Source organism: Ceratotherium simum, chromosome 17 (genome assembly GCF_057802395.1).
Source record: "Ceratotherium simum simum isolate JZ-2026a chromosome 17, ASM5780239v1, whole genome shotgun sequence".
NCBI lineage: Eukaryota > Metazoa > Chordata > Mammalia > Perissodactyla > Rhinocerotidae > Ceratotherium > Ceratotherium simum.
In genome coordinates this window covers 2,508,619-2,532,858 of record NC_141916.1, presented here as the reverse complement: position 1 = coordinate 2,532,858, position 24,240 = coordinate 2,508,619, and the positions used below count along the sequence as shown (strand labels likewise).

At 38.6% G+C, this 24,240-nt stretch overlaps 1 protein-coding gene across 5 annotated transcripts in view; it reads left to right on the top strand.

The window, feature by feature from the left end:
* NUP107 (nucleoporin 107) overlaps nucleotides 1-24,240 on the top strand; it is a 47,167-nt gene that overhangs the window by 4,772 nt on the left and 18,155 nt on the right. For all 5 annotated transcript variants that reach the window (XM_004429390.3, XM_087442045.1, XM_087442046.1 and 2 more), the window contains 9 exons: nucleotides 1,011-1,155; nucleotides 7,908-8,011; nucleotides 10,881-11,008; nucleotides 12,711-12,759; nucleotides 16,850-16,921; nucleotides 17,327-17,415; nucleotides 19,227-19,305; nucleotides 21,022-21,135; nucleotides 24,026-24,116. In XM_004429390.3, the coding sequence (XP_004429447.1) occupies nucleotides 1,011-1,155; nucleotides 7,908-8,011; nucleotides 10,881-11,008; nucleotides 12,711-12,759; nucleotides 16,850-16,921; nucleotides 17,327-17,415; nucleotides 19,227-19,305; nucleotides 21,022-21,135; nucleotides 24,026-24,116 (871 nt within the window). The remainder of the gene's footprint in view (nucleotides 1-1,010; nucleotides 1,156-7,907; nucleotides 8,012-10,880; nucleotides 11,009-12,710; nucleotides 12,760-16,849; nucleotides 16,922-17,326; nucleotides 17,416-19,226; nucleotides 19,306-21,021; nucleotides 21,136-24,025; nucleotides 24,117-24,240) is intronic.

The window sequence follows — 24,240 nt, the reverse complement described above, 5'->3', positions numbered from 1 at the left end:
GTTACTTTACAACGCCCAGACTTCATACTGTTTTATCCGTAAGAACTTCAGTACATATCTCTGAGACATAAGGACACTTTGTTTACCATGAACACAATACTAACACATCCAACCCCCCACACACACAGAGTAATTCTTTTATCATTTCAAATATCCATTTTATATATATATTTTGTCATTATAACATATGTTTCATTAAATATTCACGTTTCTCCAGTTGTATCAAATTTTTTTAAGCTGGTTTATTCAAATCAGGATCCAAACAAAGTCAGCACGCTGCACTCTTTTTTTTTTTTTTTTTTTTGTGAGGAAGATGAGCCCTGAGCTAACATCCATGCTAATCCTCCTCTTTTTGCTGAGGAAGACCAGCTCTGAGCTAACATCTATTGCCAATCCTCCTCTTTTTTTTTTTCCCCCAAAGCCCCAGTAGATAGTTATATGTCATAGTTGCACATCCTTCTAGTTGCTGTATGTGGGATTCGGTCTCAGCATGGCCGGAGAAGCGGTCCGTAGGTGAGCACCTGGGATCTGAACCCGGGCTGCCAGTAGCGGAGCGTGTGCACTTAACCGCTAAGCCACAGGGCCGGCCCAAGCACACTGCACTCTTGATGTGTCCTTAAGTCTGTTACTCCATACAGTCCTCCCTCATCCTTTTTTCCATTACCATTTATTTGTTGAAGAAACTGAGTAATTTCTCCTGTACAGTCTCTCCTACGCCGAAAGTGGAAAACTGATGTGAACTTAGAGCTGTATGACTTCCGTATTTTACCTATTAATATCAGCTTATATATTACAAAATGCAGTCTTTGTTGTTTTTTTTTTAAGTATGGAGTAGTATAAGGAAGAAATCAAAGGAGCCATAATTTCCTTAACAAAATAACCCTTGTGGCTATCTTTTAAAAATGAAAAACACATACATAAGGTTTAAAAGAATTTAGCAGTGTTGAAGTCTTTATTCACTCACTGGCCATGGCTCCATCACTTTTCTGTGTCGTCTTTGTATTCTCAAGGTGACTCACCTGGATGACAGTAACTGGGCCGCTGCGTTCTCGTCACAGCGTCCGGGGCTCTTCACGAGCGCAGAGCCGCACGGTGTAACAGAGGACGTCACGCTCAGCGCTGTGATGTTACGTGAGGATGACCCCGGAGAAGCTGGTTGGTGGCTTTGAGCTTTGTTTGTAAGAAAGCGGCTCGTCGCTTTGCTAAGATCAAGAAGACTGTCTCCTATTCCTGAACATCACTGAAACATACTTTTCATTAAGCTAATTAGTTATGATAGTAGCTCTAGAAGGTTGAACCTTAGTTCTCAGTTGGAGCAGCATCTTGCCATTTTCTCTCTCAGTGTAGATAACAGCCTGTTAGGTAACTAGACAGGTCTCTAACATTTTTATTCTATTCAGATTTGTGTTGTTGAAAGAGCTTCTCTTTTTCTTTAGGTCTAGTTTTTATCTAACGTGGTTGACATGTTCTGTTTTGGCCTGGATGCTGTTTTTTCAAATAGTATTGTGACCTTTCTAGTTTTAGGCTGGGTATTACCATTCTCTTTTGGAAAAAAACATTTGCTTGTAGTGTCTCTGTACCTACACGTTACATAGGTTCTTCATCATTTTACCATCATCACGAGCTAACGTGTGAGTGCTAGTCAGCATGCTTACCACTGTATGAACATTAACTCGTGCAATGCTCCATTAAATAGTTAAACTAACTATTCCCATTTTAGGGGAAAGGAAACTGCTGCTCAAAGAGGTTGAGTAACCTGCTTAAGCTCGCCTGGCTAGGAAGGGATGGCCCCCAGCTGAGAAACTGAGCCATTTGATTCCAGAGCCTGCCTCTTAAACTGTGGTAGCTGCTGCGTCCCTGTAGTGTCTGCCAGTAAGAGGGACTCGGATTCTGAGTGACTCAGAAATACTTTGTACTTAATCTATAAAATACAAGAATTTCATTTGTAGTATGAATAATGGGCAAGACCCTAAATATTATAATATTGTAGTAGAGCATATGTGTTTTTCCTGAGTAGAACATGTCATTTTAGTAGCTAGTATAACTTTCTTAGCTACTTTGTTATAATGTGCTTAAAATATAATTCAGATGTTTTAAAATTTGGCTCACATTTTTGTAGTAATTGTTGACAGACTAATAACTAATACATCTTTGAGATCGTAAAAACTTGTAGGTAACAAAAGAAAAAAAAGATAAATTGGACTACATCAAAATTTAAAACTTCTCTGCATCAAAAGATACAATCAATAGAGTGAAAAGGCAACTCACAGAATGGGAGAATATATCTGCAAATCATATGTCTGATAAGAGGGTAATATCCAGAATGTAGGAAGAACTCTTACAGCTCAACAACAATAAAAAACAAACAACCCAATTAAAAAATGGGCAAAGGACTTGAATAGACATTTCCCCGAAGAAGGTATAAAAATGGCCAATAAGCATGTGAAAAGATGCTCAGCATCACTAATCATTAGAGAAATGCAAATCAAAACCACAACCGACATCACTTCATACCCATGAGGATAGCTACTATCAACAAAACCAAACAGAAAATAAGTATTGGCAAGGATGTGGAGAAGTTGGAGCCCTTGTACATTTTTAGTAGGAATGTAAAATGGTGCATCGCTGTGTAAAACTGTATGGTGGTTCCTCAAAAAATTAAAAATAGAATTGCCATATGATCCAGCAATTCTCTCTGTGGGTATGTACCCAAAAGAACTGAAAGCAGGATCTCAAAGAGATTTTTATACCCTTGTTCATAGCTCCATTATTCATAATAGCCAAAAGGTAGAAGTAACCCAAGTGTCCATTGATGAATGAATGGCTAAACAAAATGGGGTATGTACATACAGTGGGGTATTATTCAGCCTTAAAAAGCAAGTAAATTCTGACACACGCTGTAACATGGATGAACCTTGAGGACATTATGCTCAGTGAAATAAGACAGTCACAAAAGGACAAATACTATACGATTCCACTTACATGAGGTACCTAGAGTAGTCAAACTCATAGACACAGAAAGTAGAATGATGGTTGCCAGGTGCTAGGGGAAGAGGGGAACGGAGAGTTATTGTTTAATAGGTACAGAGTTTTAGGTTTTTTTTTTAATTGAGCTATAATTGACATAGAACATTGTGTAAGTTTAAGGTATACAACGTGTTGATACGTTTACGTATTGCAATATGATTATTAGTGTTAGCTAACACATTCATCACATCTTCACATCACATAATTATCATTTCTTTTTGTGGTAGAACATTTATGATTAACGTCTTAGCAACTTTCAAGTATGTAATACAGATTTGTTGACTATAATCAATGCTGCGCATTAGATTTCCAGAACTTATTCATCTTCTAACTGCAAGTTTGTACCCCTTTGACCAATATCTCTCCAGTTCCCCGACCCCCGAGCCCCTGGTAACCCCATTCTGCTCTCTGTTTCTACGAGTTTGGCTTTTTCATTTTTTTTTTATTTACTTATTTATTTATTTTTGCTGAGGAAGACTCGGTCTTTGCTAACATCTGTTGCCAACCTTCCTCTTTTTTTTGGCTTGAGGAAGATTAGCCCTGAGTCTTCCTCTATTTTATATGTGGGACGCCACCACAGCATGGCTGGTGAGTGATGTAAGTCCGTGCCTGGGATTCAAACCTGAGAACCCAGGCCGCCAAAGTGGAGCATGAGGAAATTTAACTGCCCAGCCATGGGGCCGGCCCCCGAGTTTGGCTTTTTAAAATTCCACAAAGAAGTGATGTACAGTATTTGTCTTTCTCTGTCAGATTTATCTCACTTAGCATAATGCCCTTCGAGTCCATCCATGTTGTTGCAAATGGCAGGATTTCCTTCTTTCTCGTGGCTAGTATTTCATTGTATATATATATACCACTTCTTTATCTGTTCATCCAGTGATGGACGCTTAGGTTGTTTCCATATTTTGTATCTTGTGAATAATGCTGCAGTGAACGTGGGAGTACAGATATTTTTTCGATATCCTGTTTTCATTTCCTCTGGATATACAGGCATACCTCAGAGATAATCCAGGTTCGGTTCCAGACCTTTGCAATGAAGCGAGTCACACAAATTTTTTGGTTTCCCAGTGCATATCAAAAGTTATGTTTATACTGTACTGTAGTCTGTTAAGTGTGCATTAGCATTATGTCTAAAAAACCAATGTATATACCTTAATTAAAAAATACTTTATTGCTAAAAAATGCTAACATCATCTGAGCCTTCAGCGAGTCAATCTTTTTGCTGGTGGAGGGTCTTGCCTTGATGTTGGTGACTGCTAACTGATCAGGGTGTGGTTGCTGAATGTTGGGTGGCTGTAGCAATTTCTTAAAATAAGGTAACAATGAAGTTTGCCACATGGGTTGACTCTTCCTTTTACAAATGATTTCTCCGTAGCATGTGATGCTGTTTGATAGCATTTTACCCACAGTAGAACTTCTTTCAAAAATGGAGGCAAGCTCTGCCACTGCTTTCTCAACTAAGTTTATGTGATCTTCAGAATCCTTTGTTGTCGTTTTAACAATCTTTACAGCATCTTCGCCAGGAGCCAGGAGTAGATTCTGTCTCAGGAAACCACTTTCTTTGCCTCTCCATGAGAAGCAACTCCTCATCTGTTAAAGTTTTATCATGAGATTGCAGCAATTCAGTCACATCTTAAGGCTCCACTTCTGATTCTACTTCTCTTGTTATTTCCACCACATCTGCAGATACTTCCTCCACGGAAGACCCCTCAAAGTCATCCATGAGAGTTGGAATCAACTTCTTTCAAACTGCTGTTAATGTTGATCTTTTGACCTCTTCCCTATGAATCACGAATATTCTTAATGGTATCTAGAATAGTGAATCCTTTGCAGAAGGTTGTTAATTTACTTTGCCCAGATCCATCAGAGGAATCACTATCTGTGGCCACTATAGCCTTATGAAATGGTTTTTTTTTTTTTTTTTTTGCTGAGGAAGATTGGCCCTGAGCTAACATCTGTTGCCTATCTTCCTCTTTTTCTGCTTGAGGAAGATTAGCCCTGAGCTAACATCTGTGCCTATCTTCCTCTATTTCATATGTGAGTCGCCTGCCGCAGCATGGTTGACGAGTGGTCTAGGTCCATGCCTGGGATCCAAACCCGCAAACCTGGGCCGCCAAAATGGAGAGCACCAAACTTAACCACTATGCCACGAGGCTGGCCCCCTGAAATGTATTTCTTAAATAATAAGACTTGAAAGTTGAAATTACTCCTTGATCCACGGGCTGCAGAGTGGATGTTGTGTTAGCAGGCCTGAAAACAACATTAATCTTGTACATCTCCGTCAGAGCTCTTGGGTGACCAGGTGCGTCGTCAATGAGTGGTAATATTTTGAAAGCAGTCTTTTTTTCTGAGTAGGTCTCAACAGTGGGCTTGAAACACTCAGTAAAGCAGTTGTAAACAGATGTGCTGTCATCAGGCTTTGCTCCATTTATAAAGCACGAGCAGAGTAGAGTAATTCTTAAGGGCCCTAGGGTTTTTGGAACGGTAAATGAGCGTTGGCTTCAACTTAAAGTCACGAGCTGTATTAGCCCCTAATAAGAGAGTCAGCCTGTCCTTTGAAGCTTTGAAGCCAGGCATTGAGTTCTCCTCTCTACCTGTGAAAGTCCTAGATGGCATCGTCTTCCAACATAAGGCTGTTTCGTCTACACTAAAAATCTATTGCTTAGTGTGACCACCTTCATTAATTTTTCATTCATTGTTCATTAATTATCTTAGTTAGATCTTCTGGATCACTTGCTGCTTCACCTTGCACTTTTATGTTATGGAGATGGCTTCTTTCCTTAAACCTCATGAACCACCCTCTGCTTGCTTCACACTTTTCTTCTGCAGCTTCCTCCCCTCTCTCAGCCTTCACAGAATGGAAGAGAGTTAGGGCCTTGCTCTGGATTAGGCTTTGGCTTAAGGGAATGTTGTGGCTGGTTTGATCTTCTATCCAGGCCGCTAAAACGTTCTCCACATCAGCAATAAGGCTGTTTGGCTTTCTTATCATTCATGTGTTCACTGGATTAGCACTTTCAGTTTCCTTCAAGAACTTCTCCTTTGCATTCACAGCTTGGTTAATTGTTTGGCACAAGAGGCCTGGCTTTTGTCCTACCTTGGCTTTTGACATGCCTTTCTCACTAAGCCTAATCTCTAGTTTTTGATTTCAAGTGAGAGACGTGCGTCGCTTCCTTTCACTTGAATGCTTAGAGGCCATTGTAGGGTTATTAATTGGCCTAATTTCATTATTGTTGTGTCTCAGGGAGTAGGGAGGCCCGAGGAGAGGGAGAGAGACAGGGGAAAGGCTGGTTGGTGGAGCAGTCAGAATACACAAAACGTTTATCAATTAAATTCACTGTCTTATATGGGCATGGTTTGTGGCGCCCCCAAACAATTACAGTAGTAACATCAAAGGTTGCTGATCACAGATCACCATAACAAATATAATAATAATGAAAGAGTTTGAAATATTGCGAGAATTACCAAAATGTGACACAGAGATTCGAAGTGAGCAAATGCTGTTGGAAAAATGGCGCCAACAGACTTCCTCGATGCAGGGTTGCCACAGACCTTCAGTTTGTAAAAACAAACAAATAAACAAAAAAATGCAATATCTGCAAAGTGCCATAAAGCAAAGCGCAATAAAGTGAGGTATGCCTCTATACCCAGGGGTGGGATTGCTGGATCATCTGGTAGTTGTATTTTTATTTTTTTGGGGAACCTCCATACTGTTTTCCATAGTGGCTGCTCCAATTTACATTCCCACCAGCAGTGGTCAGTGGTTCTCTTTTCTCCACATCCTCACCGGGGCTTGTTTTTCTCGTCTTTTTGGTGACAGCCATCCTGACAGATGTGAGGTGATATTGTGGTTTTGATTTGCATTTCCCTGATGATTAGGGATGTTGAGCACCTTTCATGTACCTGTTGGCCATCTGTATGTCTTCTTTGGAGAAATGTCTGTTCAGTTTCTCTGTCCATTTTTTAATAGGATTGTGTGTTTTTTTATTATTGAGTTGTATGAGTTCTTTATGTATTTTGGATATTAACCCCTTATCAGATATATGGTTTGCAAACATTTTCTCCCATTCCATAGGTTGTCTTTTCATTTCGTTGATGGTTTCTTTTGCTGTGCAGAAGCTTTTTGGTTTGATGTAGTCCCACTTGTTTATTTTTGCTTTTTTGCTTGTGCTTTTGGTGTCATGTCCAAAAAATTGTTACCAAGACCGATGTCAAGGAGCTTTTTTCCTATATTATTTCTAGAAGTTTTACAGTTTCAGGCCTTATGTTTAAGTCTTTAGTCCATTTTGAATTTGTTTTTATGAGTGGTGTATGATAGTGGTCCAATTTCGTTTTTCTGCGTGTGGTTACCTAGTTTTCCTGACACCACTTATTGAAGAGACTATCCTTTCCCCATTGAGTCTTCTTGGCTCCCTTGTCAAATATTAGTTGCCTATATATATGGGAGTTTATGTCTGGGCTCTTGATTCTGTTCCTTGGTCTCTTTTTGTGCCAATACTATATTGTTTTGATCACTTTAGCTTTGTAGTATAATTTGCAGTCAGGCAGTGTGACCCCTCTAGCTCTGTTCTTCTTTCTCAGGGTTGCTTTGGCTATCCTGAGTTTTAGTTTTGCAAGATGACAAGAGTTCTGTGGATGAATGGTGGTGATGGTAGCGCAACAGTGTGAATGTACTTAATGCCACTGAACTATGCACTTAAAAATGGTTAGGATGGTAAATTTTGTTATATGTGTTTTATGAGAATTATAATTTTTTTTTTAAATACGGCAGTAATAAAAAGGACTTGCATCTGTGTCTTTAAGTTTTCAAACAGGATTACTGAGAAGTAACTGAGAAGTAACACTTAACTTTTTTTGTTTCTTTTGTTGTTAATGTGTTCTAGCATCCATGAGCATGTTTTCTGATTTCCTGCAGTCTTTTTTGAGGCACTCTTCCACTACCGTTTTTGAGCTTGTAGAAGAGTATGAAAACATCTGTAGTAGTCAGGTAAGTTAATTTCACTTCATTGTTGGTCAGACTTAGGTACTCTTTAGTTGTTGTTGAACAGCATCAACCTGTAAATTTCCATACTGTCTTTAAGAAAGATGTCTTAGGGCTGTAGTGGAACAGGTGGCATGGTTGGGAGGTCAGCCAGAGCAGTTCTGCTTTTTACATATTTAGCATCCGTTTAAGATTTCTTTTGGAGACACAAGGATTCTGCTGCTTTAAAAAAGGAAACCCCAAAATAGACAAAGAACTTTTAAAACTCAATAATAAAAAAATGAACAATCCAATTAAAAAATGTGGGGTTTGGCCCAGTGGGGTAGTGGTTGAGTTTGCTCACTCCGCTTCAGCGGCCCAGGGTTTGCGGGTTCAGATCCCAGGCGTGGACCTACACACAGCTTGTCAAACCATGGTGTGGCAGGCATCCTACATGTAAAGTAGAGGAAGATGGACACACATGTTAGCCCAGGGCCAATCTTCCTCAGCAGAAAGAGGAGAATTGGCAACAGATGTTAGCTCAGGGCTGATCTTCCTCACCAAAAATAAAGGGGAGGGACGGGAGTAAAACAGGCCCAGCCCTGATGGCCTAGCAGTTAAAGTTTGGCGTGCTCTGCTTTGGTGGCCTGGGTTCGGTTCCCGGGTGTGCAACCACACCACTTATCTGTCAGTAGCCATGCTGTGGCAGCAGCTCACATAGAAGAGCCAGAAGGACTTACAACTAGAATATACAATTATGTACTGGGGCTTTGGGAAGGAAAAAAAGAGAGAGAGAAAGAGTGGCAACAGATGATAGCTCAGGGTGAATCTTTCCCAGCAAAAAAAGAAAGAAAGAAAGAAAGAAAAATGGATAAAACGTGTTAATAGACACCTTACTAGAGAAGACGTACAGACAGTAAATAAGCATATGAAAAGATGTTCAACATCATATGTCATTAGGGAAATGCAAATTAAAACAATGAGATGCCACTATACACGTATTAGAATGGCAAAAATCCAAAACACTGACAACACCAAATGCTGGCAAGGATGTGGAGCAGGAGGAACTCTCATGCATTGCTGGTGGGAATGAAAAATGGTACGGCCACTTTGGAAAACAGTTTCTCAGAAAACTAAACATACTCTTACCATATGATCCAACATTCATACTCTTTGGTGTTCACCCAAACGAATTAAAAACTTATTTCTACGCAAAAACTTGCACATGATGTTTATGGCAGCTTTATTCATAATTGCCTAAACTTGGAAGCAACCAAGATGTCCTTCAGTAGGTGAATGGATAAACTGTGGTACATCCAGACGTTGGAATATTATTCAGCACTAAAAAGAAATGAGCTATCAAGCCATGAAGAGACAAGGATGAACCCTAAATGCATACTACTAAGTGAAAGAAGCCAATCTGAAAAGGCTTCATACTGTATGATTCCAACTGTTGGGTATTCTGGAAAAGACAAAACTGTGGAGACAGTAAAAAGATCAGTGGTTGCCAGGGTGGAGTGTGGGGTAGGGGGTGAATAGGCAGAGCACAGAGGAGTTTTAGGGCAGTGAAAATATTCTGTAGGATACTATAATGATGGGCACATGTCATACATTTGTCCAAACCCATAGAACGTACAACACCAAGAGTGAACCATTATAAACTGTGGACTTTGGGTGATAATGACATGTCAGTGTAGATTCATCTCTTGTAACCCATGTACCCTCTTATGCTGGGTATTGGTAGTGGGGAGTGAGGTTGTGCATGTGTAGGGGCAGAGAATAATGGGAACGCTCCGTCTTTTCCACTCAATTTTGCTGTGAACCTAAAACTGCTCTAAAAAATTAAGTCTATCTAAAAGAAAAGGGAAAGGGCTTCAAGAAACTATTGCATTCAAGAATAATTGAAATAATAATAATATTTTTTGAGTATTTAATACTGTTTCAGTAATCAATCTCTGAATGGTTCCATTATAAAAGCAGTAGCTTCATTAAATAACAAAAGCAATAATAATCACTTAGTGAATCACTGGTGTGAGGATTCCAATAGCGAATTTAATAAATGAGTGAGAGGTACAGATCACTTAGTAAACACTGGCCCTAAGAAGATGGAAGTAGCACTGCTTTGTGAATACTTTTTAAAGGGACGGAAAACCTGTTGAGGTGGGGGATTCTTCATGTTCTGAGTGAGAACAGTCCTGTCTCTCAGTTTCCCCGTGATAAGATAAGGAGGTGCGTTCATAACCTTTGAGAATGGCTGTCTTTACCCTGGATTCTTAAACCTCCTGGTAAACAATTGTGTGTGTGTTTCTGGGGAGAACGTGCATACTTTTCATTAGATTTCACACGTACCTCAGTCCCAAAAACGTTAATAACTACTGTTTTAGAACAAGGAGGGAAGGGATTTTGGTTCCGTTTTGGTTAGAAATGACAATGTTTTGGTAACAATCTTAGGAAAATATTTTTCGTGATTTGTTATATGGTATAAATTTCTCAGACATAATTTGAAGATATTTTTAATTTTTGTTGCTACCTTGATGATTCATGTTATGATTTTGTCAGGTATGGGTTAGATTTAGCTTATCTTCTGGGTAGGTATCCAGGAAGAAAAAAATGTACCCATGGCTGTTATTGTTGAATCTGAAACCTACATATGTTATCCTTCTCTACATATATACTCACATAAACACGCCTTACTTCAAAGTAAGGCCATCTCCACTGGGAATGTTATACTATATGCAATTAAAAAAGACAATGGCTAGGTGGGGAAAATTCAGAATATAATTATGTATTATATAAATATATTTATATAGTTAGTTTTAGCACTGTGTAGTTGAAGAATACAAAGTTGTGACTCAGAATTATAGAAAACCTCTTTAGCTTTGTGTTTTTATTTCAGGTAAATATACTGAGTAAAATCGTGAACCGAGCAACACCTGGACTTCAAAAGTTTTCAAAAACAGCCAGTATGCTGTGGCTCCTTCAGCAGGAGATGGTCACGTGGAGGCTGCTGGCTTCTTTGTATAGGTAAGGTTGTGTAGGACTCATAAATGAAATAAACACAAGGTAACAAAATAATGATAGGCAAATTAACTTATAATTTTATTTATTTATTTAATTTTCCCCCAAAGCCCCAGTAGATAGTTGTATGTCATAGCTGCATATCCTTCTAGTTGCTGTATGTGGGACGTGGCCTGAGCATGGCCAGAGAAGTGGTACGTCGGTGCGCGCCCGGGATCTGAACCCCGGCCGCCAGCAGCGGAGTGCGTGCACGCAACCGCTAAGCCACAGGGCCGGCCCACAAATTAAGTTAAAAGAGTAGGTGTTTGGAAATGTGTCCTGGTTTTGATGCTTATCATTTCTAATGACTTAATTGTCAGGAGTGAGTTAGGAGAGAAGAGGGGAATATTAGGTCATAAAGCTGCTAGCTACCAAAAATTGGATATTTATAAAGATTTAAGGAAAGTGCTAAAAATACTACAATACTTAGGAGAGGATAGATTAAGAAAAAGAACTGAAAGGTAGACTTTATGTAATTTGGAAGTTTGAAAGAAGTTAACCAAATTTTCCTTCTCTCAGATGCTCAGTGGTTATGGCTCTTATTCTGTTGCTTTCTCCTTTTTTTTTGTTTCCCCTGCTGAGGAAGATTCACCTAGAGTTAACGTTTGTTGCCAGTCTTCCTCTTTTTGCTGAGGAAGATTCGCCCTGAGCTAACATCTGTTGCCAGTCTTCCTCTATTTTGTATGTGGGTCGCCACCACAGCATAGCCACCAATGAGTGGTGTAGGTCCACACCAGGGATCCGAACCGGGGCCACTGAAGCGGAGCGTGCTGAACTTAACCACTGTGTCGCTGGGGCTGGTCCCAGCTTTCTCATTCTAATGAGAAAATCTCAAAAGAAAATCATATTGTTTTATTTTTGCCATGTGAAAACATTGCATTAAAAAGTTAGGTGTGTGGGGCTGGCCTGGTAGGGTAGTGGTTAAGCTGGAGCGCTCTGCTTTGGTGGCCTGGGGTTCGAAGGTTCGGATCCCGAGTGCAGACCTACGCACCACTTGTCAAGCCAGGCTGTGGCGGCGTCCCACACGTAAAGTAGGGGAAGATGGGCACAGATGTTAGCCCAGGGCCAGTCATTCTCAGGCGAAAGAGGAGGATTAGCAACAGGTATTAGCTCAGGGCTAATCTTCCTCACACACACACAAAAAAAGATGTAGGGCCAGCCCTGATGTCCCAGTGGTTCAAGTTCAGCGCTCTCAGCACTTTTGCAGCCCGGGTTAGCTTCCTGGGTGCAGAACCACACCACTCATCCGTCAGTTGCCATGCTGCGGTGGTGGCTCACGTAGAAGAACTGGAAAGACTTACAGCTAGGGTATACAACCATGCACTGAGGGGCTCTGAGGGAAAAAAAAGATGAAGGTTGGCAACAGATGTTAGCTCAGGGTGAATCCTTCCCTGCAAAAAAAAAAGTTAGATATATGTGTTAGCAGGTAGCCATTAAAGACTTTGCAGTGTGTGTTTTTGGTAAATATCAGTTTTCTTAAGATGTCAATATCAGATTCAGAAGGCATTTAGTACTTGTATCTTGTTTTTAAAGCATGATGGCTAAGTTAATTGGAAACTCATTTGTTTATACTGGGTAGAATGCAGGTTTGTGCATGTACATAGCGTAAAAGGTGATTTCATATACTTGTGTGAAATAAGGCTTTTCATTTTGTGTTATTTTTCCCCAGAGACAGAATACAGTCTGTTTTAGAAGAAGAGAATATGTTTGCAGTTACTGTAAGTTTTATATTAATTTTTTCCTTTATAAATGCTTAAGAATTAAAATGTTTTTAGTAGTAGAATTTGGTTTTTTTTTTTTTGGTGAGGAAGATTGGGGGTCTTGTTAAACAGCAGATTCTGATTCAGGAGGTCTGGGTGGGGCCTGAGATTCTGCATTTTTAACAAGCTCCCAAGTGATGCTGATGTTGCTGGTCTGTGTACTTTGAGAAGTGTGGGTCTAGACCCTGGTCTCTGCCTGGTCTCCCACATTTAATCCATCATCAAATCTTGTTGACTCTGTCTCTTCTGTCCCAGTTCTGACCACTCGTCTCTGTTTCTGTTGCCATCACTTTAGCTGAAGCCTTCATCATTTTTTGCAAGGATTATCGCCATAGCTTTCATCTAGTCTCCCTGGTTCTATACACACAATTTTTTTTTTTTAACGTTTGGTGTGATTTCAATGATACATAGTACTGAGAGTTTCTTTTTTTATTCATCAATATTTCTTAGTTTTTTTTCATGTCAACTCGTATGTTTATCTTATTCTTTCATAGTATGCCAGAGTATAAATGTATCATAATTTTTTCAGATATTCTGCTGGGCATACTTGTGTGGTTTCCAGTATTTTTGCTGTAGCAATCAATAATGCAATGAACATTCTTCTTCATACTTAGCTACTTATTTGAGTATTTCCTATATTTCTGGAAGTGAAATTTGTTGGGTCAAAGTTTGATCGAGATTGTCATATTGCCTTCCTAGTGGAATGTACCAGTTTACACTCTCACCTTGTGTCTGAAAATGTTTACTCTGGTATCAATCATTTGATTTTGGCAATTAGAGGGAAGTTACCTCATTTTAAAATGCATATCATTGATCATTACCGAGGTGGAGTGTTTTTCATTCTTAAGCATTTATATATATGAATTCTGTATTCATATCCTCTGCATTTTCATATTAATTATTTTCTTATTAATTCTTTCCTCGTACATGTTAGTCTCCTTTCTGTCACTTGTCTTTCAACTTTGTTTAAGGGGTCTTTGTCAAGCAGACATTTCCATTTTTAACTGATCACACCTGCAGTATTTTCCTTTATCATTCACTATCTTGTGTCTTGTTAAGGAAGGCCTTTCCTACCTACTTAAAAACTATTCTCCAGTGTTTTCTTCTAAATCTTATTTTCAACATAATAAGCTCTTGAATTCATTTGGAGTAAGTTTGTGCATGAAGGAATCAAGAGATTTAACTTTTTTTTTTTTTTTTTGGTGAGGAGGACCAGCCCTGAGCTAACATCTGCCAATTCTCCTCTTTTTTGCTGAGGAAGACTGGCCCTGGGCTAACATCCGTGCCCATCTTCCTCTACTTTATATGGGATGCCGCCACAGCATGGCCTGAAAAGCGGTGTTTCGGTGCATGCCCAGGATCCGAACCGGTGAACCCCAGGCCGCCACAGCTCAGCATGCGCGCTTAACCGCTTGCGCCACCGGGCTGGCTGGCCCCAAGATTTAGCTTTTTTCATATAGATATTCAGTTATCCCAACACCATTTATCAAACAGATATTTATCATATGTATACATGGATCTTTCCGGTTTTATTGAGTGATTCATGTGAAAGCCCGTACTATACACTTGAGTCACCCTAGCTCAGAAGTTTTGATATTTTGTAGGGTAAGTCTCCCTCCTCATTTTAAAAAACATTTTTGCACACTTTTTTCCCAGGTGAACTTTACAATTTCCATTTTTTTGTGTGTGAGGAAGATCGGCCCTGAGCTAACATCCATGCCAATCCTCCTCCTTTTTTTTTTGTTGCTGAGGAAGACTGGCCCTGAGCTAACATCCATGCCCATCTTCCTCCACTTTATATGGGACGCCAGTGCAGCATGGCCTGACAAGTGGTGCATCCATGCTCGCCAGGGATCCAAACCCGGGCCGTCAGCAGCGGAGCACGCACACTTAACCGCTACACCACAGGGCCGGCCCCTACAATTTCCATCTTTTAAAAGTCCTCTTGGATATTTATCAAAGTAATATTGAATTGATAAACTAATTTGGGGAAAATGACATCTTTACCATGTTGAATTTTCCTATTTATGATCATCGCATATCTCTCTATTTATTTAGACCTTTTATAGTTTATATAGATTTGTGCTCTTTATAAAAGTCTATGTAAATCCTATTGTGAATGGGTTCTCTTTTCTATTACATTTTCTAATTAGTTATTACTATCAAATAGAAGGTTAGTGATTGATGTGTAAAGCTCATATTTGGCCATCTTTTGGAACTCTTTTATTAGCTCCAGTAAGTTTTTCATTTGATTTTATTGGGTTTTCTGTGTTGGCAGTAATTATCTATAAATAGTGAGTTTCCCTTAATCCTTTCTAATATCTTATTTCCTTCACTTGCCTTAGTCCCTTGCTTAGGCGCACCCATACAATTAGATCAGTAATAGCAGACATTCTTTTCTTGTTACTGACTTTTGATAAGAATGCTTTTGTTTTTCTGCAGATTAAGGATTCTTTTTCTCCTAAGTAGCTAAGAGTTGGGACGGGAATTGAATGCAGTGAAATTTTTTTTAGCTTCCATAGATATCTGCTTTCGTTTATTAATGTAATGGCTTACATTAATAGTTTTCCTAATGTTGAATTATTCTCAAATAGGATAAACTCTGAGTCATGATGTATTCCTAAATATACTACTAAATTTTATTAGCTATTTTATTTAGAACTTTCTCAAATATATTTTCCTTTTGTGTGTGACTTATCCTCATACGGTTTTGGTGTCTGGAATTGTGCTAGCTCTCCAGAACAGTTTCATAAATCTTCCATCATTTTTTTGTGCTCTGCTTGAAGAATATAGGAATTACCTGTTCTTTGAAGGCTTGGTAAAAATATGCCTTTAAAAGCATAAAGACCAGATGCTCTTTTGGGGTTTAATTACTTTTTATTTTATTATTATTATTTTTCTACTTTTTATTTTCTGATTACAAAAGTAATTCATGTTTGAAGCAACTATAAGTAGTCAAAAAAGTAGAAAATAAATATACATTTTTATAATAAATTATTTCAACCACATGTCTGTTAATCTGGTTTTTCACCTAAAATATTTTTGAATATCTTTTCTATCTTTTAATTTATTTATTCTACAATTACTTATTTCATTCGAACCAAGAGACGTGCACATCTAGGAAGATTATTTATTTTATACTTGGCTATTTATTCAAGTTACTTATTAGTTTTAACAGTTTTCCATTGATTGTCTAGGTAGGCAATCCTATTATCTACAAATAGTGATGACTTTGACTTACTACTTAGTTCTTTTTCCAGTTTTATATATTAGCTAGAACTTTCAAAGTAAAGTTGAATAATTACAGGAATTCTTATTCTTTTCATCTTCTGGGTTTTAAAAGGAGTGTCTCTCTTTATAGTTAAGTATGTTATGTGCTATAGGCTTCAACTAGATAGTCTATTATTAGCAAAATATTCTTCTATTTCTAATCTATGAAGATATTTTTCTCAAGTGACATTTTGGCATCTATCAAGATGTTCATGTGGCTTTTCTCCTTGAACCCATGAATAAGATGGATTAATTAATGGATTTGGTCACCATATGTTCTCCTTTTAACATACTGCTTAATATTACTTGCTAATATTTTTATCAAGTTGTCTTTTAAAGTCAATCATAAGAGCTTTGGATTGTTCTTAACTTTTTATCATTTATCAACTTCTGCTATGTATAATGAAAAGATTTTAAAGTTTTTAAATGTTAATTTTCTAATGTCACATGACTGCATCCAGCCCTGTATTATGATTTTTTTGTTTGTTTCCTTTTGATTTGTGTTTTATTTTTTCTTAAAACAGTATCTCTGGGGAGATAGAATTTTTAAATTCCAAGTATATCCAAAGAATTAAAATATCAAGTCAGAGCAGCTGCAAATTGAAGTTTATTTATAAAAACTTTTCAAAGATGAATATACAGATTTGTTGTGTGGTAAAATGTTTATGGGTGATTAAAGATACGTATTTCAGATTCACTTTTACCTTTCTGTTGAAATAATATTCTCAGAGCATCTTCTTTTCTTTCTTTCCTTCCTTTAAATAATTTTTTTTAATAGGCTCCTAATGCCAGTGAAAAAACAGTTGTGGAAGCGTTATTTCAGAGAGATTCACTTGTCCGACAAAGTCAGGTATGACTAGAATTTTTAAATATTTTCTATGAAACATGGAGAAAAGGTAAATGACATAAAAGAACTGAAGTTTTTTTAATTTAAACTTTTTTCTTAATTTTTTTCTTTTTGATCTTTTTATTTGAAATTAAAAGACATTAAGAACCCTCTTCTTTGTTTTCAAATCATAGCCCTGGTATTTCCAGCAATAGCCTGTTAAAAACAGTATTATTCCTATAGAAAATTTCATTCTTTTGCCATAATATTTATATATCTTAAAAAAAGTAAAAATAGTGGTTGGAAAAATTGTTAACTTGGTATTTTTGAATCAGAAACTTTTTTTGAAATTAAGGCTAGGAGTACTACCTCAAATAAAATGCTAACAGATTTTATAGTTAATACTCTTTCTTTTTTTCCCTTTCCTAGCTGGTGGTAGATTGGTTAGAGAGCATTGCCAAAGATGAGATTGGAGATTTTTCCGATAATATTGAGTTTTATGCAAAATCAGTATATTGGTAAGCACTAAACTTTTATTGTTTGTTAACGTTGATTTTGTTTATTCATCTTTGAACAAATATTTATTCAGTTCTTACTACTTATTCAGTTTATCAGCAAAACAGATAAAAACCCTGCCTTTATGGAATTTATTGTTATTTATGAGAGTTAGCACATAAACAAACATATATCCTATTGGGTATTAAGAGCTTTGAAAAAAAAAAGAATGCGAGTTGATGGATAGCGGATGATAATGGGCAGAAGAGTTGATCAGGGAAGGCCTCTCTAAGGAAGTAACAGGTAGTAAGAGTAAGGGGCTTTTAAGAAATGAAGGAGGCAAGCCGTGCAGAAATCTCAGGGACAAGTGTTCTGGGCAAAAACTACAGAGACCCTGAGAAGGTGAAGTATTTGCACGAGGAGGCCAGTGTGAACACAGCAAAGAAAAGAATGGGAGGAAATGAGATTGAAGGGAGCCAGCTCATAAAGGACTTGCACAGGCAGGCCAAGGTAAGGGTTTGAGACTTGACTCTAAATGTGGTGGGAAACCTTGGACATATAAGGTTTTCAAACAACCTTATATGGTCTGATTCATGTTTTCAAACAACCACCTTGCTTTCTTTTCTTGATAATCATCATTTAATCATCAAAAAGACATTTCTGCCATGTTTCTAGATAGTTGTGATTTTTTTAAAATTTCTTTTCCCTACATCCTTCAATACTATAAATTATTGTAGGACCTTGAAACCAGAAAGCACCCCTAGGTTGAAGCGACAGTTTATTTCAAGACTTGAAGAAAAAGTTCAGATTGCCTCTGAATTCTGTAGTATATAGGTAATAAAGTCTGCAAGTCAATTATATTTTCTCTGCTTAACTAGGAAATTAGTGATACTGAATGTTGAAAATTAAATCTTGAGTAGTTGTTGTTTTTCTGAGATAAAGAGAAATTTTCATTTTCAGGGAAAAAAATTTTTTTAAGTTAAAATGCCCTATTAAGCTTTTTGCAACTTTTTTATGAGTTGGTCTCCCTTTTTTACTGATCAATGAAACAGAATAGAGAACTCCAAAGCAGACCCAGACTAATATGTGAAAAAAGATTAACTTTTGACACCTTCACTCCATACCCAACAGTTACTTCAAGATGGATCACAGTCCTCAAGGTAAAAGCTAAAACCATAGAACTTTTAGAGGAAAACATAGCAAGACATCTTATTGACTTGGGAGTAGGCAAGTGTTTCTTAGGTCACAGAAAGCAGTAATCTGGGGCAAAGATTGATTTGAGTTCATCAAAATTAAAAACTTCTCATTAAAAGACATAATTGAGGAAATGAATTGGCAGCAAGCCGCAGGCTGGAAGAAGTGTAGAGGACCTGTAGTTCATAAAGAACCACTACTCAGTAATAAAAGATAACCCAATAAAAAGGCAAAGATGTGAACAGATAGCTCACAAAAGCAGATAGATGAATGGCCAATAAGAATGTGAAAAAGTGTTCCACGTCTTTAGTCATCTGAGCTAAAATGCCCTTTTTTTTTTTGTGAGGGAGATTAGCCCTGAGCTAACACCCGTGCCCATCTTCCTCCACTTGATGTGGGATGCCACCACAGCATGGCCTGACAAGCGGTGCATCGGTCCGCCTTGGGCTACCAGAGAGGAGCGCGCACACTTAACCGCTGCGCCACCAGGCCGGTCCCTAAAATGCCCTTTTATACTTAGCATTTTTGCATGTTTTTTCTGAGTGCATACGCTCTTTTTCTTACTTTGACTTGACTTGATGTTTTCTTAATGGACCTATGAAAATTGTTCCTTTAAAGAAATTTGTGCTTGTTCTCTCAGGGAAAATACTCTGCATGCCTTGAAACAGCGGCAGCTGTCTTCTTATATAGGCAGTGTCCGTCCTCTTGTCACTGAACTGGTGAGTGTTCTTTGAAATGAAAGTTGTCTTTAAAATGAAGTGATTTTTTTTTTTAAAGGCTGAGAACTTTTCTTCTCTTGGATCCTTGTTTTAGTTTCCCAAAGGTTTGCACATACTATTTAACTAAAACTGCTAAGTTGCGTTTGAATTTGATGGAATGTATTTGAACACATCCATGGCCTATGAATTGTAAATTGCAAAAGAAGGTATAGGGCCGGCCCCATGGCTTAGCAGTCGAGTGCGCGTGCTCCGCTGCTGGCGGCCCGGGTTCGGATCCCGGGCGTGCACCTACGCACCGCTTCTCTGGCCATGCTGAGGCCACGTCCCACGTACAGCAACTAGAAGGATGTGCAACTATGACACACAACTATCTACTGGGGCTTTGGGGGAAAATAAAAAATAAAAAAAAAAAGAAGGTATAGAAAGTGTTCCTGATTTGCCAGCATTAAAAACAAATTAATTTTGATTTTATAGCAAGGTTTGACTCTTCAACTATAAGGTGGTGACATATGAAAGCTCTTTTATGTAGAAAGCAGGAAAAAAATGTCAAGCTTTGTGAATTAGCTTGAGGTTAGAAAGGTCATTCTAGGATATGAGTACTAAGAATAACAGTGGATTTGAAAAGAATAGGAGTCTAATTATTGTAGAAATAAAGGAATAGAGCTTTGTGACAGCTAGCGGCATGTGAATTAAATGTTTGTAGTGAAGAGTGGGAGAATTAAGTAACAATTGAAAAATAATTCCATTTGGTAACAAAAGTGGCTTTTGATGAAAATTGTTTGGAAACTACTGGAAGACCTTGAAATAAATTGTAGCAAAATTACCCTGTAGCAGGCAAGTGAAAATCATTTACTCTTAACATCTAGAAAGTGGTGATTACCTTTTGCCAGAAAGACCATGTTCCAAAATTGAACAATTGTATCTGTCTGTAAAATATTTGTTAAAGTAGCCAATTGACTATTATGCATTCCATTTTCTGACTTGATATTCATATTACCATACACTCAGTAACATTTGGAATAAGAATTACTTCCTTTCTTAAGACACATTAAAATCGTTTTTCGTTTGAACTTCATCATGCAGACCACGTGTGCTCTCTGCAAAAGTGAGGACAGTGTGTCACCCCAGGTGTTTAAAGGCACGTTTCTTTCTGCCTGTAAGGTAGTAGGTAGCAGTAACTGCTTTAGGGGGGTTTTATTTATTCATTAGAAATATGTTTTTAAAAAATTTTTCTTGGGCATTGGTGTGTTTTGTATAGCATTATTCCCATAATTCTCACATGTTCTCAGAAGGTACCAGCTAAGCACTTTCTGGTCACAGGATGCATTGTGATTGCTTCAGTTTCTCCTCTGTGCTCATTCTCCTAATTCTGTTTAGAATTAACTTAGCCGTGTAGTTGCTACAACAGGGTAAAATTCAGGTCATCTTGAATTATGAGTAGCGTTTCTAGTGTTACCTGGCTGGGCTGGGCTAGTGGTATTTCCACCTTGCCTGACCTCGGCATGTGCCTCTGTAGCCACGGAGTCTGTTTTGAATGGGCAGTGGATAGTTGGGTGGCTACTGGGAACACTTGTGACACTTTCATTCCCTTTGTCACTTAACTAAATTGTAAATGAATTTATTTCCGTATATAAACTCAGGAGAGATTTATTATCTCTTGATGATGTTTAAAATGTATGTACAAAGGATTTATGGATGATGAATTTTTTTTGGTAGGACCCTGATGCTCCCATGAGACAGAAGATGCCCCTTGATGATCTGGATAGAGAAGATGAAGTCAGATTACTGAAATATCTTTTCACTCTAATCCGTGCTGGAATGACAGAAGAGGTAAATCATTGATACTCTGCATGTCCAATTTCAGAAAGTCATAGCCTCTGTAAGTTGGAACGGATCTTTGTGACCACCTGGCATGCCTCCTCGACACGGTAATCTCTTTCAGGGTATTTCTGGATGTAACTCCGGTTTGAACGTTTCCAGTGATAAGAAACACATTGCTTCAGCAAGCAGTGCCCTCTGGTTTGCACAACTCTGATAGAAGAGTCTTTCTAAGAGGTCAAACTTGCCTCCTGATATGCCAGGTGTATCCCCATTACTTCTGGCTTTGATTTTGAAGAGTTGAGAATAAGTCAGACCCTAATTACTCTTCTGGGTGACACTATTTAGCATTTGAAGACTTATCCTCACCTCTTTAACTGCAGTCTTGGTAGTAGTTCAGATCTTACACCTAGAATGTTAAGTATCTGTTGGATGGCTCACTGGGGGGCTCTGTCCACTCTGATGAGCAGTCCCATGCACAGGAGCTTCCAGCCTCGTGGAACGCGTTCTGCAGCACTCTTGGAGATCTTCTTCAGACGGAAATGTGTTTGTTCAAAGTGCTGTTCCTTCTGTATTACAGACCACTAGCACATATTAAGTAATTTCTTATCGTAGTGAGTCTTGGATTATTAAGCATCATTCTTATTTCTTAATTAAGAGACGTTGGTATCACATTTATTCAGAAAATATTTAAGTCCCAGCCACTCTGCCAGGTGATGTGCAGGATACTAGGAATCGCAATGGCAAACAAGGATGCGTTTTAAAAAACAGAAAACAAGAATATGACCACATTACTGAAGGCTTGAAAAACCTCAAGGTCCCACTACCTTTACACAACCACAGATAGTGGGCTTTCTACTTACAGCCCTTTTTCTTTTGTACCTCTTCCAGCATAATCATAATCATGATACCAGCTCAAGACAAGGTTGACATAAGGGAAGCCATATTGTAGAAAAGAAAAACTCTATTGTAACTTTGAATGACCTCTGACAAACTAACCCAGCTGGATATGCTCCCTCCAGGAGATCTAACTGCTCTGTAGATTTCATTACCCCTGCTTGTGCACGTACCTCCCAGCTGCGATAAGATGATAACTTCGTTTTTTTGAGTTCCTTAGGAATGTGATGACTCCTGAACAGAGAGTCTATGCTGATAGCCATCATCAGTGAAAACTGAAAGATCTGGTGTGGCACTCCCAGTCTGTAACACCAGAAGGTCAACATTCCTAACCCCCTCCCTGATAACACAATGGCCTATATAACTGCTGCAAGATTTCATGCCCCCTTAAGATGGTTCTTTTGGACATGAGTCAGCCATCTTCCCTCCTGCTAGCAAGCTGTCATAATAGTCCTTTTTCTCCTACCACCTTGCCTCTTGACTATTGGCATGTCTTGCGGCAAGCAGAAGGCCCCATGTTGGGTGGTAACAATCATAGTATACATTCAAGTTTCTCTTATCATCTTTATTGAGATATAATTCACATACCGTACAATTCAGTATATTGATATATTACACTATTAATTGTTTTTCATGGTGATAAAATATATATATAACAAAATTTGTCATTTTAACCATTTTGAAGTGTACATTTCAGTGGCATTAATTACATTCACAGTGTTGTGAAACCATCACCACTATCTATTTCCAAAATCTTTTATCACCCCAAACAGAAACTCTGTAACCCTTAAGCAGTAACTCCCTATGTCCCCCTCCCTCAGCCCCTGGTAACCTCTAATCTACCTTCTGTCTCTATGAATTTGCCTATTCTAGCTATTTTATGTAAGTGGAGTCATACAATACTTGTCCATTTGTATCTGGCTTATTTCACTTAGAAAAATGTTTTTAAGGTTCTACATTCAGTTTTTATCCTGCCCTTTTTAGATAGCCTATCAAAACTTTCTCCAAGTTGCTACATAGCTTTCATAATTTTTAAAAGCCATAAATCCAGAATGCTGTTCGGGATCTGATACTCTTTACAACTCTGGTTGTATTAATCAGGTTTTCTAGGTTCAAGTGACAGAAACCCAACTCAAGTTACTTACAAGGGGGGAATTGATTGGCTCGTGAAACAAGGAAGTGTGGAGGGTTATATCTGGCTTTAAGCAGGATCCAGGGACTCAAAAGATGTCATTAGGGTACTGTCTTTCCTAGGCTCTTGGCTCTGGCCTCCGCTCTGTGGCTTCATTCTCGAGAAGCCGCTCCTGGTGTTAGTGATGGCCCCTAGCAGCTCTAGGCTCACATCCTCCTGCAAGGTAGCGATCCCAGCGAAAGGAGGGTGTCTGTTTCCCAGTATCTCCAGCAAGAGTCCTGGGAGTGGTTCTTGTTAGATCACATGGCTAACCCTGGAGTTCAGAGATGGGATCATAAGAGCTACCCAAACCATATGAACTAAATGGCAAAGAGATGGTTCCTCAAGAGAAGATGGACCCACAACATGTATCTACCTCACTGGTATGTCAAGCTCATCTGCTTGGTCACGTTTAACATAAATATCACTGGGGGAGGGGGAGGAGCTGAAGGAGCAGTAGCACTCTGTCATTGTGGAGACTAACCATGTTTTGTAATACTTTTATGTAAATCAAGGGCCATCAGCCTCTTTAGCCCCTTTGTTTCTAGTGGAATTCAGTGCCTCTGGGCACCATGGGAACCTGTTGGTGAGCCCCAAATCAAAGAGCAAAGGGATTATTAGGAAAAAAAAGAAAGGAAGGCAGAGACCCCTGAGAGCTGTGCATGTGGTGTTAAAGAGAAGCGCCATTGCTGGTCGTCTGCCTTATTCTCTGTAAGGTGTGAGAGCCCCGAGGTGTTGGCTCCTGTCGGACAGCACTCGTACTTCCCCAGACGGCACAGCGGTTTCTTCAGGACCGCACTCCTTTGTAACTAACACTCTGTCTTGTTTCCAAAGGCGCAACGACTCTGTAAACGTTGTGGTCAGGCCTGGAGAGCTGCGACCCTTGAAGGCTGGAAGCTCTACCATGACCCGAATGTTAATGGAGGTGTTGTAGTCGATTTTATTGTGAGAGTTGGGGATAGATTTAGCCCTGTCAGTCTTTGTGAAGTATAGCTTTTATTTTTAGAAATCGTTGAAATAAAGCAATCTCATTTTAAACTATAAATTTT